The sequence below is a fragment of the Elephas maximus genome, chromosome 27 (genome assembly GCF_024166365.1).
Source record: "Elephas maximus indicus isolate mEleMax1 chromosome 27, mEleMax1 primary haplotype, whole genome shotgun sequence".
NCBI lineage: Eukaryota > Metazoa > Chordata > Mammalia > Proboscidea > Elephantidae > Elephas > Elephas maximus.
Window position 1 is genome coordinate 9,703,558 of NC_064845.1, and position 23,040 is coordinate 9,726,597.

A 23,040-nucleotide genomic window follows, 5' to 3' on the forward strand; every position below is an offset into this window, starting at 1 on the left:
CATAACATTTCACAACCCAACTGTCTTGATCATTTTAGCAACTACACTGTCAACTCTGCAACAATTGAATAGAGACATGATGAGCGGACATGATGTTCACAAATCCCTAAATGGATATCAGATGTGATGTTTACAACCCCCTAGAGGGAATATACAGTTCCATTCTCCTGAAATCATTTATCTCACAGAAGTAATAAATGAGGTCACTATGAGTCAGAATAAATCCAATGGCAATGTGTTTTTTTTTTTTTTTTGGTGGAATAAATGCATTTTGTCCCAAAAGCCAAAACAGCTTCCTATGTGATAATAATAATAAAAAAAATTTTATAATAATACGTGTCAAAAGCTATTTAAAATAGTTCCAAGATTAAGAGAAATAAGAATGCTTCCAAAATATTTTTATGATTCAAACCTGGCAAAAATAGGACACTAAAAAGAAAACACAACAGTATAGTTCATGAATACTGATGCTCAAGTCATAAATAAAATAATAAGTGTAATCCAAGAGCACACTTTTTTTAAAAAAGCATACAGTAGGACAAAACGGAGTTCATTATAGAGTGGTGCCACCTTAAGAAATATATTCATAATATTAATTATAAAGTAAATGATAAAAATACATTCATAAAATAAAACAAGTAAAAGGAAAAAAAGAATCTCGATAGTTTCTCGAAAGACCATTAGTTAAATTCAACATCTACTGCTGATTTAAAAAACACTTCATAGTAGCATTCTCATATGGTAAGGAATATATAGAGTATAAAGAATATACTCCAAAACAATTGGATGAGAAAACTGAATATGAAATATAGATACATGAAATGAGGTGGAAAATTATATTATTTTTGATGACCTGCAAAACCCAAGAGAATAAACGGAACACTCTATTGGAAACAATAAGGGTCAGAAAGAAAGCTGGTTATAAATTTTTTTATTTTTTTCATATGTAGGCTAGAAGAACAGACTAAACAACACCATGAAGAATCAGCCAGACATATCAAAAAGTGAGACACTCTGCAGGGCAGTGAGCCTAGTCTGTCCAACAATTCCGTAACACGAGGGGGAAAAAAAAAAAGACTATGCTAGATTAAAAGAGACTTAAAAGACAGAACAGCCAGATGCAATATGTAGCTCAGGATTGGATCCTGATTTGGGGAAAAGAGCTATAATGAATTTTTTTAATTTCTCAAAATTTGAATACTAAAGAAGATAAAAATGTATTAATATGGCAAAGTGAATATTACTAGCTGATAACAGTTTCACAATAGTGTGTGCAGTGTGATTTAATTTTGGCGAAAAATATATTTATACCTATCTGTCTCTCTGTACACATATACACACACACAAAATATACACTTGTTTCCTGCTCTCTTCTCATCCCTTTGCTGACATGTCAGTGTGTACAGATGTAAACAGGTAGAGAGATTTAGATAGATAAAGGTCTGGAAAGATATACTATTAGATGTTAACTGGAGAAATCTTTAGAAAAGATGAAACTGATGTTTTTAATATTCATATTGTCATGTATGTATATTTCTGAAGTGTTGACTACTCTTTTGAAGAATTAAAGGATACTTTTAATTTAAAATAAATACAATTTTTCTGTATACCAAAACGACCAATGAGAAAATACAATTTAAGAAAATCCTAACTACTGTAAAAATATTAACATGCCATATGAAATACTGGAGAAATGTACAGGACATACATGGAGAAAATGTTAACACTCTATGAAAAAACCTTAAGGGCAAAAAGAAATTCTTGAGTAAATGGAAAGACATCCTTTTTTCTTAGATAGAAAAATTCAATAATATAAACATCATATTGTTAAATTTCCCACAAATTAATATATGAAATCAAAGTGATCCCAATCAAAATTTTAGCTGATGTTTTAACTCGACAAAATAATACTAAAGTTTATATAGAAATGTAAAACAGCTAGAAAAATGAGAACTATGAAATGAATAATGTTGGGGGCAAGTGCTACCAGGTATAAGGTATTATAAAGTTATAGTAATTCAGATAGTAGACCAATGGCCCAAATACAGACAGATCAATACAACAGAATAGAGCTCAAAAATAGACCAAAGATACAAAGAGATTTATTCTCTGATAAAAACTGGCATAAATTTTTATATCAACGGTGAAAATATAGATGGCTTAAAAAGCTGAAGTTGTTATGGTAATTAGTTATCCATTTGGAGAAAAATAATAAAAAGCTGGATCACAATCTCGTCCCATATTACAAAATAAACTCCAAAAGGAACAAATACTTTTTAGAAGTACTGTAAACACAATAAGAGAAGATATGGTATTTAAAGTGTTATAGTGGATAAGGTATTTCACATGAAGCCCACATGCTCCAAAGCAAGGGTCGGCAAAATACAGCCTACAAGCTAAATGTGGGCACTTATCTCCTTCTGTGGAAACCCTGGTGCAGTAGTGGTTAAGTGCTACGACTGCTAACCAAAGGGTCAGCAGTTCAAATCTGCCAGGCGCTCCTTGAAAACTCTATGGGACAGTTCTACCCTGTCCTATAGGGTTACTATGAGTCGGAATCGACTCGACAGCACTGGTTTTTTTTTTTTTTTATCTACTTCCATAAATAAAGTTTTATTGGAACTCAGCAATTCCCATTCATTTACTGATAGTCTCTATCTGCTTTCACACTACAATGGCAAAACTTAGTAGTTGTGACAGAAATCACATGGCTCATGAAGCCAAAAATATGAACTGTCCAGTTTTTATAGAAAAAGTTTACTGATCCTTGCTCTAAAGGGAAAGACTCATAAATCTAAACACATAAATACTAAGATTCTGCATGGCAAAGACCACAAAATTAAAAATCAAAGTAAGCTGAGAAAATATTTAAAATATCTATGACAGTGTTAACTTATTGTAATAAGATCATTTTATAAATAAGAAAAGATCTATACCCCAAAAGAAAAAACATGCAAAGCAAATAAACATAGAATTCAGAGGAAACAGCAATAAAATTGGTCAATAAACATATGATAGGCAACTCGACACCTCTAGGACTCACTGAAAGAAAAGTAAACCATCAGTAAGATACCGTTCACTAGTTATCATATTAACAAAATATTTAAAACGCGAGGTCATGCTAACAGAGGCTGTGGGGAAATAAAAACTTTAAAGTGCAATTTGATAATAATACACGTCAAATGTAAAACACTCATACCCTCTGAACCAGCAATTTGTCCTGTAGATATTTTCCTACTAGTGCTCAATATTACAATATTGAGTTCATGAGCAAATACTAGTAGCAACTTAAGGGCTATGAATAGGAAATTGGTTAAATATATTTTGGTGCATCCACACAAAAGCGTATCATGAAGCTGTTAAAAAAGTGGTATAGATCTATATGTGACCCATATATTATGACATTCAGGACATTCTATTATTGTGGGGAAAAGAAAGCAAGCTACAATACAATGTTTGTAGAATAATCTACACACATACGCATACAGTGAAAATGTCTGGATGGTGATATATGAATTTTTTTTTTAATAAGCTTAATCCTGGGGAATAGAATTGATGAGGGAGGGATCCTTGGTGGGAAGACTTTTTTATTTTATGCCCCCCCTGAATTATAAGCCTGTATTAATTTCATTATTTAAAGTTCTTTTCTAAAGTCACCTAAGATTACTTTTGAAAAATTACGGTAGAGTTTTGAAGTTACATTTGATAGCAAAGCCAGTAGTGTTTTTCAAAGTAGTTTAGGTGTCCAAGAGATTTGCTACAGTTGCATAGAAATTATTTTTTCATATTTACTTTGTTGTTGTCGTTAGGTACTGTGGAGCTGATTCCAACTCACAGAAATCCTCTACACAACAGAACGAAACACAAGCCCGGTCTTGCACCATCCTCACAATTGTTGTTATGCTTGAGCCCATTGTTGCAGCCACTGTGTCAGCCCATCTAGTTGAGCATCTTCCTCTCTTTCATTAACCCTCTACTTTACCAAGACTGATGTCCTTCTTCAGGGACTGGTCCCTCCTGATAACATGTCCAAAGTAAGTGAGACAAAGTCTCCCCATCCTTGCTTCTAAGGAGCATTCTGGTTTTACTGCTTCCAAGGCAGGTTTACTTTATCTAGCAGTATATTTGAAAGGAGGTGGCACTCAAAGGTAGATGCCTCCTCCCCTCCGAGGTTATTCTTACATATTGGGATTCTCCTTCAGTAGAAGAAATACATATGGGTTAACACCGCTGTAGCACCGTTGTTTTTGCTGTTTACTTAAAAAAAGATTTGGCCCATAGGCATATGCATTTACCAGCTTGACTTGTTAGATAGCAAAAGCATTTTGCACTTGGTACTTTGATAATGAAACCATAAGGGTTATGATTTTTGCTCAACTCGGGTGTTAGAGTAAAAAGAAGGTATCTGAAAACCATGCGTTCTCAGGAGCAGAATTCTAATGCTTTATAATACCTTTCCAAATTTAGTGACGTGCCTTCATAGAAGACACACCTGCCATTTGGACGGACACAACCTCTAAAACTAATTTCTTACAAAGCGTTTGCAGCAAACAATGGCAAATCAAGTATTCTACAGCTTTCCTGAAGAGTCTTGCTGTACAGGGGAAGTTTATATTTATCTCTCAGCTATAAACTTGGGGTTCATTAATCACGAAAATCATAATTCAGCCTTGCCTCCCAACACACCAGTCAGTGAACCAGGACGTTTCTTAGGAAGCTGTAATTAGATAACCAGTTTGTAACAAAGTAAAAATGAAAGCTGACCTTTCTCCTTGGGATGAAATAATACCAACTACATGAACGACAGAAGATTTATGATTCGAATAAGCCTAAATATAATTTAAGGGGATAGCATTATGCTTCTTTTTAAGAGCTATCATCTTTTCTCCTTGTCAGTAGCACAAACTCAACAAAATGGCCAATGTATTGCACCACGCGAATTGCAAGTGTGCACCCATATGAGACTGCAATGTGACATTATGCTGCTATGCAGAGAGGATATTCGGTGCAATCTGTCACCTATTAAAATTCTGTCAGTGTAGTGGTGAGATTTCAGAGTATAGTACAGAGTCCTGTACTGAGAAGCAGAAACAAACAACCAATTGCATCAACAAAGCCAGCCTTTTTGCTTCTTCGCCGCAAAGCACGTGAATTTAGTCTTAAAGTGCCCTCTCCCCAGTCTCAGAATGATGACAAAGTGCAAACAGAAATGTGCTTGTTGCCCTGAGTGGGCTTGACAACTTTCCAGGGTCCGATAACTGAGAGATGTTGTCTTGCACAAACACCAGAATGATGGGTGAGTTATAACCTGGACAAGGAGACTATTACCACCTCCTCTTGAAAAGCTAAGAGCCTCTTTGATCTTATTTCTAAATCTACAGAAAAGCAGACTGCACACAACTTAGAAAATTACATCTCCAGAAAAGCAAACTTCAATGGCAAACTTCAGCAAGCTATGTGCTTATGTTTTCTGTCCTTCTTTTGTCCCTCCACTGTTCCCTTCCCTGGTCTGTGTCACTTCGTTTCTCTTATACTAATTGTCGCCCCTCCAGTTTACCATTCATCTACCCTGCTAGAGACCAAGGGCACTCTGCTTTACTCTAAGGCTGTTCCCTTGAAGCACTGTGTTCTCTTTTGATACAAACCTAATTGAGAGCTTAGAGCCGATGGAGTCAAGCCTGAGAGAGAACCTGCTGGCCTTCTGTGGAGACAAAGCTTCTTTCTCTAACACAGGAGTCAGTGTGAGCCATGGTGATGGAGTGGAATATGACTACGCAGTGAGAGTTTTACCTTAGATTTTCTCAAAGTTGGGGTAGGGAAAATGTGAGAAAAGTTGCAAGCTAATAGGAATTATGGGCAATGTATTTGAGACACATGGAATTTATTTGTAAAGTAGGTTCTAGTTTCTAACAGAAAGTGGGTACCTCATAGACATTTTAACTTTAGTGTTAGGTATTGAATGGATTAGTAAGAAAATAAGTACTAATCAAGGTGATTTGTTTTACGTATAGCTACAGAGGCTACCTGCAGCAAACTTTTTGGCAGCACACATTAAATAAGCAATATGAATGTGGTAGAAATAACTGGTTTTTGCTTATTCTCAATCTTCTTTCTATATCAATATTCATTTTATGTAATCTGCCTAAAGTATAATGTGAGGTGTATCCATATAACTAAATAATAATAATAATTTTCAAGGGTTTTCCATTGGCCAGGGATGATTTTAAAAGCTTTAATACTTTATTTCATTTAACGACCAAAACATAATTAACCCCACTGCCGTTGAGTCGATTCCGACTCAAAGCAACCCTATAGGACAGAGTAGAACTGCCCCATAGAGTTTCCAAAGAGCACCTAGTGGATTTGAACTGCCGACCTCTTGGTTAGCAGCCATAGCACTTAACCACTACGTCACCAGGGTTTCCAAACACATAATTAGTAGGTATTATTATGCCCATCTTACAGATAATGAAACAGTGACTCAGAAAGTTTAAGTATCTTGTCCAAGGTCCTAAAGCTAATAAAGATTTCCATCCCAGAAGCCTAACCAAGAATCCATGCTATTAACAATCAAGTCATTCATTCACTTATTCATTCATGCAATATTTATTATGCCACGTGTAATTCTAGGTGCATTCAATTATATGGATTTTATGGCGCATTATACCATCGGGTGTAACTTTGGTGGTGTAGTGGTTAAGTGCTACAGCTGCCAATGAAGAGGTCAGCAGTTCGAATCCACCAGGCACTCCTTGTAAACTCTATGGGGCAGTTCTACTCTGTCCTATAGGGCTGCTCAGAGTCAGAATCTACTCAATGTTAGTGGGTTTGGTGTTTTTGGTTATACCATTGGGCATTTTCATGGAAGTGATATTCAGAGATTCTGTTCAGATCCAGGTATTTTGTTTCTGGGCTTCAGATGGCTTAAATACTTTCATATTTTAGCATCACAGAATGTTTAACACCACATTAATGATGAAGACACTAAGGCCTGTTTGATAAGATTATCTGCATGATATAAAACCAGCAAGACCGCTACAGGGTAAGACAAATTTGTTTCCATGACTTTGTTCAGCAAATGTCCCACATTAAAAACAACAAAGTAGTGGGTGGCCCAGCCACTCCTTTTGCCAGGAATCACCCTGGCCACAAATATAACATGTTTAAATGAGTGGTCTAAGCTCAAGTGTGATGCATGGTCTAGTCATGGCAAGTACTATGGTATCAGTGAGCTGTAGCTAAAGCAAGGAAGATCCGTGGGGACAAATTAAAACACACACACACACACACACACACACAGAGCTAGTGCTCCAGGAAGATTCGTGAGAAATGGGGCTGAGGTTGTGTTTGGGTGGAGGGAAGTGTACATGAAAAATGTTGCCAAGGTCCTGAGTGACTGGTGAACTAAGGATCTATACAACCATCTTCCCTTCTTCTGACAGCTAGAGAAGTACTGGAGAATCTTACATACTTTGACATCTGGTAAACTCTTCAGATTTTTCCAGATACGCCTTCCTTTTGGCCACAAAGAGATGATGCTTAACCTCAGTGTGAGGATTAAACTAGCACTGCTGCTCTACAGGTGAACATATTATTATTATTATTTTTAGAAGGAAGTTGTTTCCTTCTAGAAAGTCTTCCTGTTTAAAACTTGGCAGGACTTCTTCCCTTTTCCTGTGTTGACCCAGTCAGTGCAATACATTGGTTTAGCAGCCCAGCTTAATTCTATCTCATGACTTGGAGAGAAAAGTGTAGCCTGTATTTGTCACAAATCGATATGATCTACAAATATAGACTAAATGAACTCAGGACACCCCAAAGATATGTAAATAATAGTAAATAGCGGGATTTATAAAACAGGACCCTAAGGTCTGCTGTGGTAAGCTACATACATTTTAATTTTTAAATAAAAACAAAATATTGAAATATTAGGAGAAACATGGAATGTTCCTTATGTATTAAAAAAAAAAAAAAACAGTAAGTGGACAAAGCTCAAATATGAAAACCAGGTGCTGGGATTGATCCTTTGAGTCCAGAAAATGGAAGCCTGTGTATTTAGCTTCCTGGTCTTTAATATGTGTTATATTATTTAAAAGGAGCCCTGGCGGCACAGCGGTTAAAGCACTCAGCTGCTAAATTAAAGGTCAGTGGTTCAAACCCACCAGCTGCTTAGAGGGAGAAAAATGTGGGAGTCTGCTTCATAAAGATTCCAGCCTTGGAAGCCCTGTGGGGCAGTTCTAGTCTGTCCAATGGGATTGCTACGAGTTGGAATTGACTTGATGGCAATGGGTTTTGGTTTACTTCTCTAAAGACAGCTTCTGAAAGGGTTAATGTGTAATGCTGCCTCTTTGTATAAATGACCAAATCAACAATACTGATGATAGCATGTCCTACTTTTAAAGCTGTTTTTACGTATACTCTTTCATTTGGTCCTCCCAAAGGCAATTAGGTATAGGTCCTCCCAAAAGCCCATTAGGTATAGTGACAGAAAAGCAAACAAAGACACAGATGTAAGCATACCCAGGAGGGTGCACCAAAGACCTTGTCACAGAACTTCCAGTCTAGGGCTCTTGTTCCTGCTACGTTCTTGAGGGTGCTGCTATTGAAATCTCGCTATCATATACCTCTACAGAGCTAGAAAACCTGGAAGACCTAGACAAAGACAGATGGAATCACTATCCTTCAATCGATGTTCTAATTAAACATGTAATATTTTTAAACTTTGGACTAATGTAATATTTCATCACTCAATGGGAAATCTAACAAGTTGAAAGTAGAGTTTTAATTTTTTTTTTTTTGGAAGAAATTTTTCTTTAAAGAAGATAATGGCGATAGTAAACTTAAAAATACCTATCCAGTTTGCTATCTATCTTTGTATCTCTACTTACTAGCAGATAACTCCGTCCAAATTTCAAATATACTGCTTTACAGTCAATGCTTGGCTGTGATAATCAAAAATTTCCCCAAAGCATATCAAATTGCATTCAAAGAAAGCAAAGCATACCAGAAAGAGAAGGAAAACAAAAAGGCTTTCCTTCTACAATGGGTTTAAGTGCCCAGAGTTCCAAGTTCCTGCATGAAGCAGAAATATCCCACTCATAACAGACTGTAGACATCAGCTTGGGAGATTGACTGCTATGTCCTCCAATAAAGTTTGTTCATATTCTTTCTCTTCCTCTCTCCCTTTCTCTCTCCTTCTCTCACTCTCCCTCTATCTCCCTCTCTTTACATGCTTTTGTTAGACATTCAGGAACAGCATTTTAACTGGAAAATATGGCTGCCTGAAAGAGGTATGGAATATAACAAAAGCTTTACCCCAAAGCTTCTATGCATTACAAAAGCTTGCACTAGGATAATAGAAATATTTAGCCTCAGGTGACTGAGAACACTTACTGTTGGTTGCATAACGTATGGCGGATGAGGCATCCATGAAGTACTCTGGACCTATGCATCAAACAGCATTTATTAGCACAAAGCAATCACAGAGAGAACTTGGTTCTTGCGTTCAGTGGAGTCACACTAGGATATAAGAAAGTGGAGTCCATCTGACTTTATAGCTAACTAGTACTCAAAACCAAGGACAAAAAGGAAATTCTTGGGCCTGATTAATTTGATCTCTGAAACGTGGCAAAAATGTACTAATTTCCCATTTCACTGGAGCTGGCTGCAATGCCCACATGGTCCAGGTTGGGTCTTGGGGCATATTTTGGGGTTAGTGATGGAGATTAAAGTCTCAGGAGGCCTCAGAAACTATATGGCGGTCAAGTCCCAGAGATGTCCTGGCAAGTCGTGAAAAAGGCAAGAGTTGACTGTTAAGATTTCTTTTTCTATCATTGGTTCTAACCTCAAAGTCTCAAGTTATCCCTTCTTGGAAGTATGTTCAAGCAGTAAAAGTTGGGATAAGAACTAAAAAGAACTCTAGAAGTTTTGGGGAATGCTTTGAGTTCAACCCAAGTTAAGTAACTTCGTAACTTTTTCCCTTGTAGTAATTTGTATGGCAAACAAAAAATGAATATTTGAACCAGCCAACTGTTCAGAGATGTGCCACGTGTCAGCCAGATGAGAAAGTCAGCTTGTAAGAGCTGACTGTCACAAGGAGAACCCTGAAGAATTTGGTTTTCAATATATTCATACCAGTGGAATTGCCAGTGCCATTTAGATTCAAAAAAATAAATAAATGAAAGACGAAGAAGTGGGTGAGAGGCGAGAATCAACAACATAAGAAATCGCTCGAATTCCCTTTTCGAGAAAAGGGAGCTGGGGTTGAATTTCACTCATGAGCCCTCCCAAGTAAAATCACTTTTCTGTGGGTATTTTTTTTCACGTCACCAAAGTGCTCTACACTGGGGCTCAATGGGTGGTCTTGGCTGAAACAGAGGCCAAGATGAAAAAAAAGGAAAAAAAAAAAATACACATTACAACGAGGCAGGCCTGCAGGAAGAACAAAAACTGAACAGCACCTGCACCGAGCCCCAGAGGCCCCAAGGAAAGGCAATTAAGACATCAGCTCTTGTGAGACCTTTGAATGCAATTCCAATGAAAGTCTACTCCATTCACCTACCGACATGTATCAAGAGTCTGAGTGCAGGAAAAGAATGAAAATGAGCTGCTTCAGGGTGGGGGGTTCAGTTAAGGAAAAATGCTTGTGGTCTCAAGTTGCATGCTCTGACAGCTGGGATATCCTGAAAAATAGTATGTCGTGCCTGGATAAGGTAAAACTTCACTGAATTCGTAGCAGTCAGCAACATGACAGTGTTACCCACTGTAAAACATCCACCCCCACGGTCTGCAAAATATCTAGAAGTACCTGCATGCACACACTTGCACACACACTCTCTCTCTCGTTCTCCTTCTCTCTCCACACTTTTACAAAATGACACTAGACAGTGTCTTCCTGTAGGCAGCGTTTCTAGGCATTTTTTTCTTAGAACAGAACAGTTGTTTCAAGAACCATATTAGATAAAGAGGAGCAGGGAGTGTATCATATCTGATAACTTGGAGACATAAAATGAGAAGTATTTTTTGGAAGGAAAAGGGTGACGACTTCACCTGTGAGCTTCGAATGAATTGGCTGCAACGTCTGGTTTAGGAGACATATTGAATCTGAGATTTTCTAGCTTTTCAACATATAGAACCCTGAGGTCTCTTGTGGCCTCTCGTGAACTGAGAACGAAGTCAGAGCAGGGATTAGGAATACCAATTCACCACTTAGATAGTCCTCTCTGTTTCTTGGGAAATAGGATTTAACATCTCTCCATGTAGCTTTGCCAGGACAACCGTGACAAAAATGAGATGACGATGAGACAATATGCTGGAGTGAGTGAGGGGAATCCTAGAAATGTGCTTTTAGAAAAGACAGTGGGGAACGGGAAGAACCCAAATAGCAGGAAACAAACAAAATCATCTCTCAGTGGTAAGAAAGCTGTACTGATGCGGGCCGGAAAGTGGCACAGTCATAAACACTCAGCAGGAAGAGCGAAAGGTGTGGTGGATTTTGTCATTTACTGAAATAGAAGCAAACAGGCCCTTGAAAGTATAGGCTAATTCATAACTTGAGAATTATCACATTAAAATGTACCTAAAGTGTATGAGGTCAGCTTTTCTTTCACTTGTTTCCTACTGGCTCTGTATAGGCTATTACTGGCAAGGGAGATCTCTCCTGAGGTGCAGGTAAACTGGACATACCTGGTATGTGGAGACAGGGGAAGCAGCAATGAATGGCGTGATAGATGTCTGTGGAATCATGCGGTTGGTTGCAATACTGTACGGTGAAGAATAAAATCTGCAAACAGAAAACAAAAAAGAAGATTCATGAAGCCGCTGCATGCCTGGCTGCTAAGCAAATGCTACCAAGTACCTCTGGGAAAGACAGAGTTTCCCCTCATGTCTTCCTACCAACTGTTAGATTTATAGCACCCAATTCCACTAAGGGAAATATATCATTTGGAACAAAATGACAACTTCGAGTCATCTTCTAAAAATTGGCCTCACAAAATCTCTCTCATGCCAGGTGAGTGTAACAGCATCTAACCAACGGGGAGACAAGCCATTGTGCACTGCCTTCAGGAAAAGGAAACGCCATTCTAAAGTTCTTTGAGGAAAGGCAAAATGAAAACACTAAGCTTCATAAAGGTGACTGCTGTGGCATACACATGAATTGTACCCCACCTCTTTATTCAGGAAATAAGTATCCACTCCTAGAAAGCGCTGGATATTTTGTGCTGGTCATAGGTCCATGCCTTTATGCAGAAAGTTAGCTAAATACTTTCTCCATGAAAAGATAAAAAAGAGGACGTTTTGTGTCGAGGTGGGGATATGTGTATTTTTTTGGTACGCAATCAAGGAACTGGTGGAGATTCTGATCCTATGTGGTATACTCCCATAGATTCTACGAAAAGCTCAGAGTTTCCTAGTCCTCTAAGGCTCTTCATGGAATAAATCAGATGAAGGATGATACTTCTGGAAACCCAATAAAAGGAAACCTCTAGGTATGGAAATCAGTGACACGTCTGTCTCTGCTCAGCCCATTCCTTAGAGTCTACCAATTATCTAATGCTCATATTCTCCAACAGAATTTTGAATCATTTTTTTCCGTTGTGCTTCACTGGTAAGTGAAAGGCTAGAGTGGCCAGACACAGAACAGACAGAAGCAAGTTGCTTGAGAGGGAAGATTTCACTGATGTGAAGACTAGATCCGAAAATGTGTCTCAGGGATAAGGGAGTCAAGATTTCACTTTGCCAGATTCTAAGCGAAAGTTAATCACTATATTCAGTATATGTATTTTTTAAGATTATAACTGAGGTTGTAGTTTTGGGGACAAGACTTCATTACATTGGTGGAGTCACTGCTATTTTGAATAGAGGATCTCAAGGATTACCTTTAAGGAAAGCAGTTCTAGGAGAAACCCATTGAACATGGGAGAGCTGGAAATAAAAGTTACCATCATTCAAGGAGTAAATTCTTCAAACTTAGATTCCTATAAAAGTCTTCAATCTAAGATTGGGGATCTATAATCTTGGTTTTGTTTTATCTGGCTCTGAACAAAGATTATACAAGGTCATACTCTTTTGGTAAAAAAAAGAAAAAGTAGCTGAAAGATTATTCCCTTACACATTACTTCTTACAATCTGTACCCAGCAGAGGCCTAAATTTATCGTTAAGTTTAAAAAAAGATGTTGACTATACACCTATTTGAATGGTTAAAATTAAAAACAAAAACAGAGCAATATGAAATGCTGGAAAAGATGCAGAGACAATGAACTCTCATTCACTGCTGGTGGGAACGCAAAATGGTATAGTCATTTGGGGAAACAGATTGACAGTTTCTTATAAAGTTAAATATACACATACCATATGACCCAGAAGATCCACTGATAAATATTTGCTCCAGATAAATGAAAATACATGTTTAAACAAAAGCCTTAATGTAAATGTGTACGGCAGCTTTATTCATAATCACCAAAAATTTCAAAACAATCCAAGTATCTTCCAACTGAATGAATAAACAAACTGTGCGAAATACTACTCAGCAATCAAAAGGAAAGAGCTACTGATACATACAACCATGAGGATGACTCTCACATGCACTACGCTAAGTGAAAGAATTGAGACTCAAAAGGTTATATATTATACAATCCCATTTCTATGACAATATGAACAGACAGAAAATATGTCAGTAGATGCCAAGGTCTGGGGGTTGGAGAAGGGGTCCTTTACAAAATGGCATGAGGGAATTTTAGGAGCTGATGTAATTGTTGTAGTAGTTAGACAATGCATGAGTTTGTAAGAATTTATAGAATTGTACAATAAAATGGGTGCATCTCTCTACATAAATTATGCCTAATAAACCTGACTGTTTAAAAGAAACTCGATTATTAGGTGTTACTAACTGAATTGTGTCCCCTCAAAATGTGTATCAGCTTGGCTAGGTCATGATTCCCAGTATCGTGTGCTTCCCAATATTTGTGATCTGATGTGATTCTCCTATGTGCTGTAAATCCTAACCTCTATGATGTTAATGAGGCAGGATTAGAGGCAGTTATGTTAATGAAGCTGGACTCAATCTACAGGGTTAGGCTGTATCTTGAGTCAATCTCTTTTGAGATATGTAGGAGAGAACTGGGCAGAGAGGAGAAGGACTTCATGCCATAAGAAAGAAGGGCCAGGAGTGGAGTACTTCCTTTGGGCCCGAAGTCCCTGCTCTAAGAAGCTCCTAGACCAGAGAAGATTGAAGACAAAGACCTTCCCCCAGAACCAAAAGAGAGAGAAAGCCTTACCTGGGAGCTGGCACCTTGAATTCAGACTTCTAGCCTTCAAGACTGTGAGAGAATAAATTTCTCTTTGTTAGAGCCATCTACTGTGGGATTTCTGTTATAGCAGCACTAGATAACTAAGATACTGGGTAAGAAACAAACAACCACCTTTCCATTTAAAAAATTTATTGTGCATTTACTTTGTGCTCCAAAGAGGGGCAAGACTCTACCATAACTCTGAATTTTTCTATTTAGCTACTTAAATCATATTTTATCTGTATACTTCTCATTGCAATGAGAACAAAATTTCAACACTTTGTATTGGCCAGCCCAATCTGGCCCCTGCCTACCTCTCTGATAACTTCTCCTACCTCTCTCCCCCTAAGACCCAACCAGGCTGACCTTCTTTTGGTCACATGATCTGATCACTTTCACTCCCATCTTGGGCCACTCAACTTGTAGTTCTCTCTGCCTAGAATGCTCATTTCCCCAAGTCTCCATACGGCTACATCTTTCTCGTCATTTGGTCTTACTAAACTGTCCCTTCTCCAGAGAAGCCTACAGCTAAAGTAGCAACCACCACGTGTTTCCCAATTGCCCCCTATCACTTTGCCCTAATTTATTTTCTTCATTTCTCTTATCACTAACTGAAGTAGTATTTAAAAATTTTTTTTCTTTATGTATGCATTGACTGTTTCTCCCTCTAGAATGTCAGTTCCAAGAGGGCTGAGGACACATTGGCCTTGTTGTCCAGAACAGAGCCAGGAACATAGTAGATACTTAATAACTATATGCTAAATTAATGAATGACTAAATAAATGAAGGCAGAGCAGCTTAGGGAAGTAAGTATTGAATACAGTACAGAGTGTTCAATGTGAAGATGTTGGGAGCATAGAAGATGGGTGTCTTAGTCATCTAGTGCTGCCGTAACACCACAAGTGGATGGCTTTAACAAAGAGAAATTTATTTCCTCACAGTCTAGTAGGTTACAAGTCCAAATTCAGGGCATCGGCTCCAGGGGAAGGCTTTCTCTCTCTGTTGGCTCTGGAGGAAGGTCCTTATCTTCAATCTTCCCCTGGTCAAGGAGCTTCTCAGGTGTAGGGATCCTGTGTCCAAAGAACATGCTCTGCTCCTGGTGTTGCTTTCTTGGTGGTACGAGGTCCCCAGCTCTCTGCTTGCATCCCTTTCTTTTTATCTCCTGAGAGATAAAAGGTGGTACAGGCCACATCCCAGGGAAACTCCCTTTACATTGGATCGGGGAGGTGACTTGAATAAGGGTGATGTTACAATCTCACCCTAATCCTCTTAACGTAAAATTACAATCACAAAATGGAGGATAACCACATAATACTGGGAATCATAGCCTAACCAAGTTGATACACACATTTTTGGGGGGATTTAATTCAATCCATGACAATGGGTCTCTAAAATGGGTAGGAATCTGTGGGTGAGATTCCAAGCAGAGAGTCCATGGTCACATATCTGTAGATGATCAAACCCAATGCTGTCAAGTCTATTCTGACTCATGGAGACCCCATGTGTTACACAGTAGAACTGCTCCATAGGGTTTTGTTGGCTATATTCTTTATGGAAACAGATCACCAGGCCTATCTTCCACGGTGTGCTGTGTGGGTTTGAACAGCCAACCTATAGGTTAGTAGTCAATCGCAAACTGCTTGCACCATCCGGAGACCTTTGTAGATGCTTAATTAGTGGGAAAGCTTAATTAGTATCTATTTTCTAAGCATGCAGGGATATCTGTAACTAAAGAAAACAGTTATTTTCTAGGAAAATTATGGTTTCCATTTAAGATCTGCAAATTGAAATTGCACTTAGGTCTTATCGTTGACAGATTTACTTTGAGTCTCCTAATGATATGACAAGCATCCCTGACAGACCTTCTCACTCACCATTTGGTGGTTTAACTTCTGTTAGAAACCCAGGCTCAGCCTCCCATACTAACCAGAATGAGTTGCACATCAGATTTTAGCGTGGCTAGGCTGTTTTGTAAAAGACACCAATTAGAGTATTGAAAATGAAAGCAATAAGTGTGGGATCGACAGGCAGAGTTTACAGGGAATTCTGTGGGGAAAAGAGAAAGCATAAACATAAAGAAATCAGCCAAGTAAACGGATACAGCAAAGGGAACCCTTAGGGGAAATTTAATGCATTTTTGTTCTCTCTGCTCTAATCCTATCCATCAAACAAGAATGATTATTTCATACTTTCCAGCGAGTTCCAATACTGCCACTCAAGTCAGAGAGTCACTTAGAATGGAAAATGTACTGGGAAGAACAGATTCAGCCCAGTGTCTTGATCCTCTAATTCCCGTATTCTGAAATAAGCTCTTCCCAAGTCCAACGTAAACTGGATGAATTAACAGGAAACCCTTTACTTAAACCATAACAGGAGAACCTGCTCTTGCATGTGAGGCTTAGAAGTATCGGATTCGAAGAAAATCCACAGGACCAGACTCCAATGACAGAACTCCAAAATGCATTTCCCAATCTCTTAGGTTTTTCTCAGCCCATACCATATGTCTGTCATGGTGTGAAAACACTGTCTCATGGGCATCATGTTAAAAAAAAAAAAAGAAGAAAAATCAGACCATCCAAATAGATACTTCAAGCACTGCTGCTATGTTACTGGGAAAAGGAAAGAGAAAAGTGATAGAACATTTTAGCCATAACACCAAAGCTAAGGTACTTTTAAACTTGTGGCTTTATCTTTTTGTATCTGCTAATAAATGCTTTATACCTTGCAAATGCTATTACGGAGAATTGGGGGTGAAGTCTGTTAAACTACTTTCCCGGGAATAGTTCAGTCTCCAAAGAGAATGTTTCTTTGCCAAGAGTCACATAACTTGTGTGTATGGGTGCCCCTTTTATACTTAGCCAAGTGGTGGTAAATCAGAGGTGGTTTTGACCCTTTCTGCCCAGGTGACATTTGGCAATGCTAGGAGACATTTTTGGTTGTCACCACATGAGGGGATGTGCTACTGGCATCTTGTGTGTGGAGGACAAGGACGCTGCTAAGTATTCTACGACAGGACAGCCGCTCACAGCAAAGAATTATCTGGCGCATGTCAGTGTCATTTTGAGAAACCTTGCCTTAGGCATGTGAACTAGTTACATCTGGGGAGCTTCCACCTGTACAAGATACCAAACGCCAGCGTGGTTAAGAGAAGTTAACTAAGCTTGATCTACCAAACTATAAGCTGGCCTTTGAAAGGCTTAATATTTTTACAGACTGCGAAGAGTCACCTGATTCTCTGGGATTTAAGCCAAGTGTCTCTCAGAAATCCAGAAAATTCAAGGCTAGGCCACTAATAGAACATGATGTTGCCTGCAGAAAAATCATCTTCAGGGGATTTGGTAGTCAGAAGTAATATGGTGAAATCTCATTTTACTGACAATAAAAGTTACCGTGAATCTATCAATAACCCCAGGGTAGAATGTTTTGTGCTCTAGAGAAACCACCCAAAATACTATTTGTACATGGAAATCAACAATACTGGCTTGTGTTTCATATCCACAGGCAATATTGTTAGAATCAGGCCCACAAATGCCGTCCTCAGGGTAACACAATAGCACAGGGTTAGTAAATTATTGGTCATTTCTATGGTAATATCAAGGTCTCCTTCACATTTGATTCCTTTCCTCGTATAAGATAAGGCTTCTGTGTCATTTAATATCAAAAGCCTGTGTAAAACAGCTGGCAACATAATGCTATAGAAAAACACTGTCTTTATCCAACAGGCTTTTTATACTGCAGCCCCAGTGAAAAGGGTAGAGGAAAGATGAGAATATGAATATGAGTGTGAGGTGGGGGTGGGGGGGCAGAGGGAAATTATTTTCTGCCTCCAACACTCATATCTGAGAGTGATGGAATTTCATACTGAACTGCTAAAAAAAGCAAGAAGGCAACAGTAATAACAAATTTCAGAGCTCTGCCAGATAGACCTGAGAGAAGAACGGGCATTTTTAGTCTCAGAAGTTAGCCGATAGTAAGAAATATCAAGCCTTTTTACTCTTCTTTTGTGATACACATACTTCATTCTATTCTTCAAAGCCTTAGATGGAAATGACATTGAAGTGATTTCTAAACATGATCATTTGGGTAGATCCAGGAGGATGGCACAACCAATGTTACCTACTGGCCAGAAGCAAAACAAACAGCACAAATCACCATGGCCCATGGCTATACAACGTTTGTTCTTCAGTAGCCAATAAATTAAGTTAAATTGGGGGGTCTTTCTGTATTTCACTTTCATGCTGCTATATTAACGTGGATTTCTTGGGATTTAGAAAGTTAAACTCTTTACACAGTTTGAGGTGCTGGCTTACAAACCCAGTTATGTATTTTGCTTACTTATAAAAACTTCTAGTTTAGTACACAGAAGAAGGATACCACAGGATAAAAAATATGTTCTTTAGTTAAGACGTGGGACATCTCTAAGAGGAAAACTCATGTCAGTCCTCCATCATAAAGCTTTTCCAACACCTCACTGAAACTCAACTGCCTTTTTTCTGTGGTCTTAGAGCACTGATTTTCTTTTTTTTTTGAAACGAACACAAAAAGATATGCAGTAAAAAATGAGCCTCCCTCCCACCCCTGTTTCCCAGCGCTCCATGGGTTCTATCCAGAGATCCACTGTCTCCAATGTTTTGTGTTGTCTTCCAGAAATACTATCTACAAAAAACGAGTACATACATCAATCTCATAGAACTTTGTGCTTATCTTCCAATACTATTTGCCTCTATCTTGTATTAGAATTATATACATGCCCATCATCCCTCAGTAAATAATGAGAAGATTTCCTTTTTCAAATCTTTATTACCAAAATGACTTTGTTGTTGTTCTTAGGTGCTCTTGAGTCAGCTCTGACTCATAGTGACCTTATGTATGACAGAACAAAATACTACCCAGTCCTGGACCATCCTCACAATCATTGCTATGTTTGAGCCCATTGTTGCAGCCACTATGCCCATCCAAAATGACTTTAAACAGTGCAATATATATATTGTTGTTGTTGTTGTTGGCTCCCAACTCATGGCAACCCCATGCACAATGGAAGTGGACTGTTGAGATCCATAGAGTTTTTATCAGCAGAGCTTTTGGAAGTAGATTGCCAGGGCTTTCTTACAATATACATAATATACTCATTGCTCTTGAGCCACTTCCGACCGTTAGTGACCCTATAAGACAGAGTATAACTACCCTATAGGGTTTCCAAGGAGAGGCTGGTGAATTTGAACTGCTGACCTTTTGGTTAGCAGCCAAGCTCTTAACCACTGTGCCACTAGGGCCACATACGCATAATACCCAGCGCTGTGGAGTCGATTCCAACTCATACCAACCCTATAGACAGTTCAAAAAGGCTTGAGTTGATTCAGCACTAAGCAAGGTTTAAAAATATTAACTAAATTTGGGCGAGTTGGAACTATAATTTTTATTGTGCTTTAAGTGAAAGTTTACAAATCAAGTCAGTCTCTCACACAAAAACCCATATACACCTTGCTACACACTCCCAATTACTCTCCCGCTAATGAGACAGCCTGCTCTCTCCCTCCACTCTCTCTTTTTGTGTCCATTTTGCCAGTTTCTAACCCCCTCCACCCTCTCATCTCCCCTCCAGGCAGGAAGTGCCAACATAGTCTCAAGTGTCCATCTGATCCAAGAAGCTCACTCCTCACCAGCATCCCTCTCCATCCCATTGTCCAGTCCAATTCATGTCTGAAGAGTTGGCTTCGGGAATGGTTCCTGTCCTGGGCCAACAGAAGGTCTGGGGGCCATGACCACCAGGGACCTTCTAGCCTCAGTAAGACCAGTAAGTCTGGCCTTATGAGAATTTGAGGTCTGTATCCCACTGCTCTCCTGCTCCCTCAGAGGTTCTCTGTTGTGTTCCCTGTCAGGGCAGTCATCGGTTATAGCCGGGCAACATCTAGTTCTGCTGGTCTCAGGATGATGCAGTTGCTGGTTCATGTGGCCCTTTCTGTCTCTTGGGCTCCTAATTGCCTTGTGTCCTTGGTGTTCATCATTCTGCTTTGATCCAGGTGGGTTGAGACCAATTCATGCATCTTAGATGGCTGCTTGCTAGCATTTAAGACCCTAGACACCACTCTTCAAAGTGGGATGCAGAATGTTTTCTTAATAGATTTTACTATGCCATTTGACTTAGATGTCCCCTGAAACTATGGTCCCCAGACCCCTGCCCCTGCTACGCTGGCCTTCGAAGCATTCAGTTTATTCAGGAGACTTCTTTGCTTTTGGTTTAGTCCAATTGTGCTGACCTCCCCTGTACTGTGTGCTGTCTTTTCCTTCACCTAAAGTAGTTCTTATCTACTATCTAATTAGTGAATGCCCCTCTTCCATCCTCCCTCCCTCCCCCCTCTTATAACCACAAAAGAATGTTTTCTTCTCAGTTTAAACTATTTTTCAAGTTCTTATAATAGTGGTCTTATACAATATTTGTCCTTTTGCAGCTGACTAATTTCACTCAGCATAATGCCTTCCAGGTTCCTCCATGTTATGAAATGTTTCACAGATTCCTCACTGTTCTTTATCGACACATAGTATTCCATTTATCCATTCATCTCTTGATGGGCACCTTGGTTGCTTCCATCCTTTTGCTATTGTAAACAGTGCTGCAATAAACATGGGTGTGCATATAACTGTTCGTATAAAGGCTCTTATTTCTCTAGGATATATGTCAAGGAGTGGGATTGCTGGATCGTATGGTAGTCCTATTTCTAGCTTTTTAAGGAAGCACCAAATCAATTTCCAAAGTGGTTGTACCATTTTACATTCCCACTGCAGTGTAGAAGTGTTCCAATCTCTCCACAGCCTCTCCAACATTTATTATGTTGTGTTTTTTGGATTAATGCCAGCCTTGTTGGAGTGAAATGAAATCTCATTGTAGTTTTGATTTGCATTTCTCTAATGGCTAATGATCGTGAACATTTCCTCATATATCTGTTAGCTACCTGAATGTCTTCTTTAGCGAAGTGTCTATTCATATCTTTTGCCCATTTTTTCATTGGGTTATTTGTCTTTTTGCAGTTGAGTTTTTGCAGTATCATGTAGATTTTAGAGATCAGGGGCTGATCAGAAATGTCATAGCTAAAAACTTTTTCCCAGTCTGTAGGTAGCCTTTTTACTCTTTTGGTGAAGTCTTTGGATGAGCATAAGTGTTTGATTTTTAGGAGCTCCCAGTTATCTAGTTTTTCTTCTACATTCTTTATAATGTTTTGCATATTGTTTATGCCATGTATTAGGGCTCCTAACATTGTCCCTATTTTTTCTTCCATGATCTTTAATGTTTTAGATTTAGGTCTTTGAACCATTTTGAGTTAGTTTTTGTGCATGGAGTGAGGTATGGGTCTTATTTCATTTTTTTGCAGATAGATATCCAGTTATGCCAGCACCATTTGTTAAAAAGGCTGTCTTTTCCCCCGTTTAACTGTTTTGGGGCCTTTGTCAAATATCAACTGCTCATATGTGGATGGATTTATGTCTGGATTCTCAATTCTGGTCCATGTATCTGTTGTTATACCAGGACCAGGCTGTTTTGACTACTGTGGCGGTATAATAGGTTCTAAAATCAGGTAAAGTAGGGCCTCCCACTTTGTTCTTCTTTTTCAGTAATGCCTTATTTATCTGGGGCCTCTTTCCCTTCCATATGAAGTTGGTGATTTGTTTCTCCATCTCATTAAAGAATGTTGTTGGGATTTGGATTGGAATTGCATTAAAGGTATAGTGGAATTATATTTTTAGGTATCATTTGTTCTGTGTAAAATGGGACCTGTATCCTCCCTGCAGTAACATGTACAAAAAAAAAAACCATGTACAACATCTCTTGAAATTATATCTGACTGCTAGATTGAATACAGCAACGTGAATAGGTTTATTCTAGATATTCATGTTAGACTCCATGTTATGCTGAGTAAGACATCTAAATCAACTTCTTTGCCTCTAAGAGATGCCTGCTAATGTTAACCCAAGGGACAATATGGTGAGATTAAAAATGTTTGTGGTTATTTTGATATCTTACATGCATAGAAATAGTTGTTTTACTGCTTCCCCTTTATTAGAATGTTAACCATAGAAGGCAATGAAAAAAAAAAAAACTGAACAAAAATGTTTAAAATCATCTAAATGAGATTAATTAGCAGCCATTTTTCTATTTCTTTCTATTTTAGTATATAAAATTTCTACCTTTTAGTCACCAACAATACAATGGATATAGTCTAAGGCTTCCAAAATTGTTTTCTTAAGCCAGGATACGAGAAATTTATGGACAGTTTGGCTGCTTTGGGTGAAACTAGTGGCCATATTTAAGGAGAATCAAGTTAAAGAATTGATGGGAACAGACCAGGTTGATGGGGAAGGGAACCCTAATGCCAACTTGCTGGAGCCAAGTAGATGTCATCTGTCACATTTGTTCTTTTTGATTTGGCTTTCTCAATACTGTGTTAAACAGGATATAAAGATGAGTAAGACATAGACCTACATTCATTGAATTGATAGACCAGCAGGGAAATAGATATGGATATCAATGTCGTTGTTGTTATCAGGTACTGTTGAGTCAATTTTGACTCATAAAACCCCAAATGAAAGAGCTGAACTGCCCCATAGGGTTTCCTAGGCTGTAATCTTTAAGGTAGCAAATCACTGGGTGAGTTTGAACAGCCAGACTTTCAATTAGCAGCCAAGAGCTTAACTGGTGCACCACCAGAGTTCCTTATGGGTATCAATAGCTACCTGATAAAAGACTAAGTGTCAAAC

The 23,040-nt window shown here is 38.5% G+C and overlaps 1 protein-coding gene across 9 annotated transcripts in view; it reads right to left on the minus strand.

Annotated features, from left to right (window-relative positions):
* RBMS3 (RNA binding motif single stranded interacting protein 3) overlaps positions 1–23,040 on the minus strand; it is an 817,329-nt gene that overhangs the window by 109,391 nt on the left and 684,898 nt on the right. For 7 of the 9 annotated variants that reach the window (XM_049870948.1, XM_049870956.1, XM_049870947.1 and 4 more), the window contains exons 9-10: positions 11,686–11,782; positions 9,394–9,444 (exon numbers count right to left, since the gene is read on the minus strand). In XM_049870948.1, the coding sequence (XP_049726905.1) occupies positions 9,394–9,444; positions 11,686–11,782 (148 nt within the window). The remainder of the gene's footprint in view (positions 1–9,393; positions 9,445–11,685; positions 11,783–23,040) is intronic. The other 2 variants (XM_049870954.1, XM_049870955.1) reach the window with 1 other exon arrangement.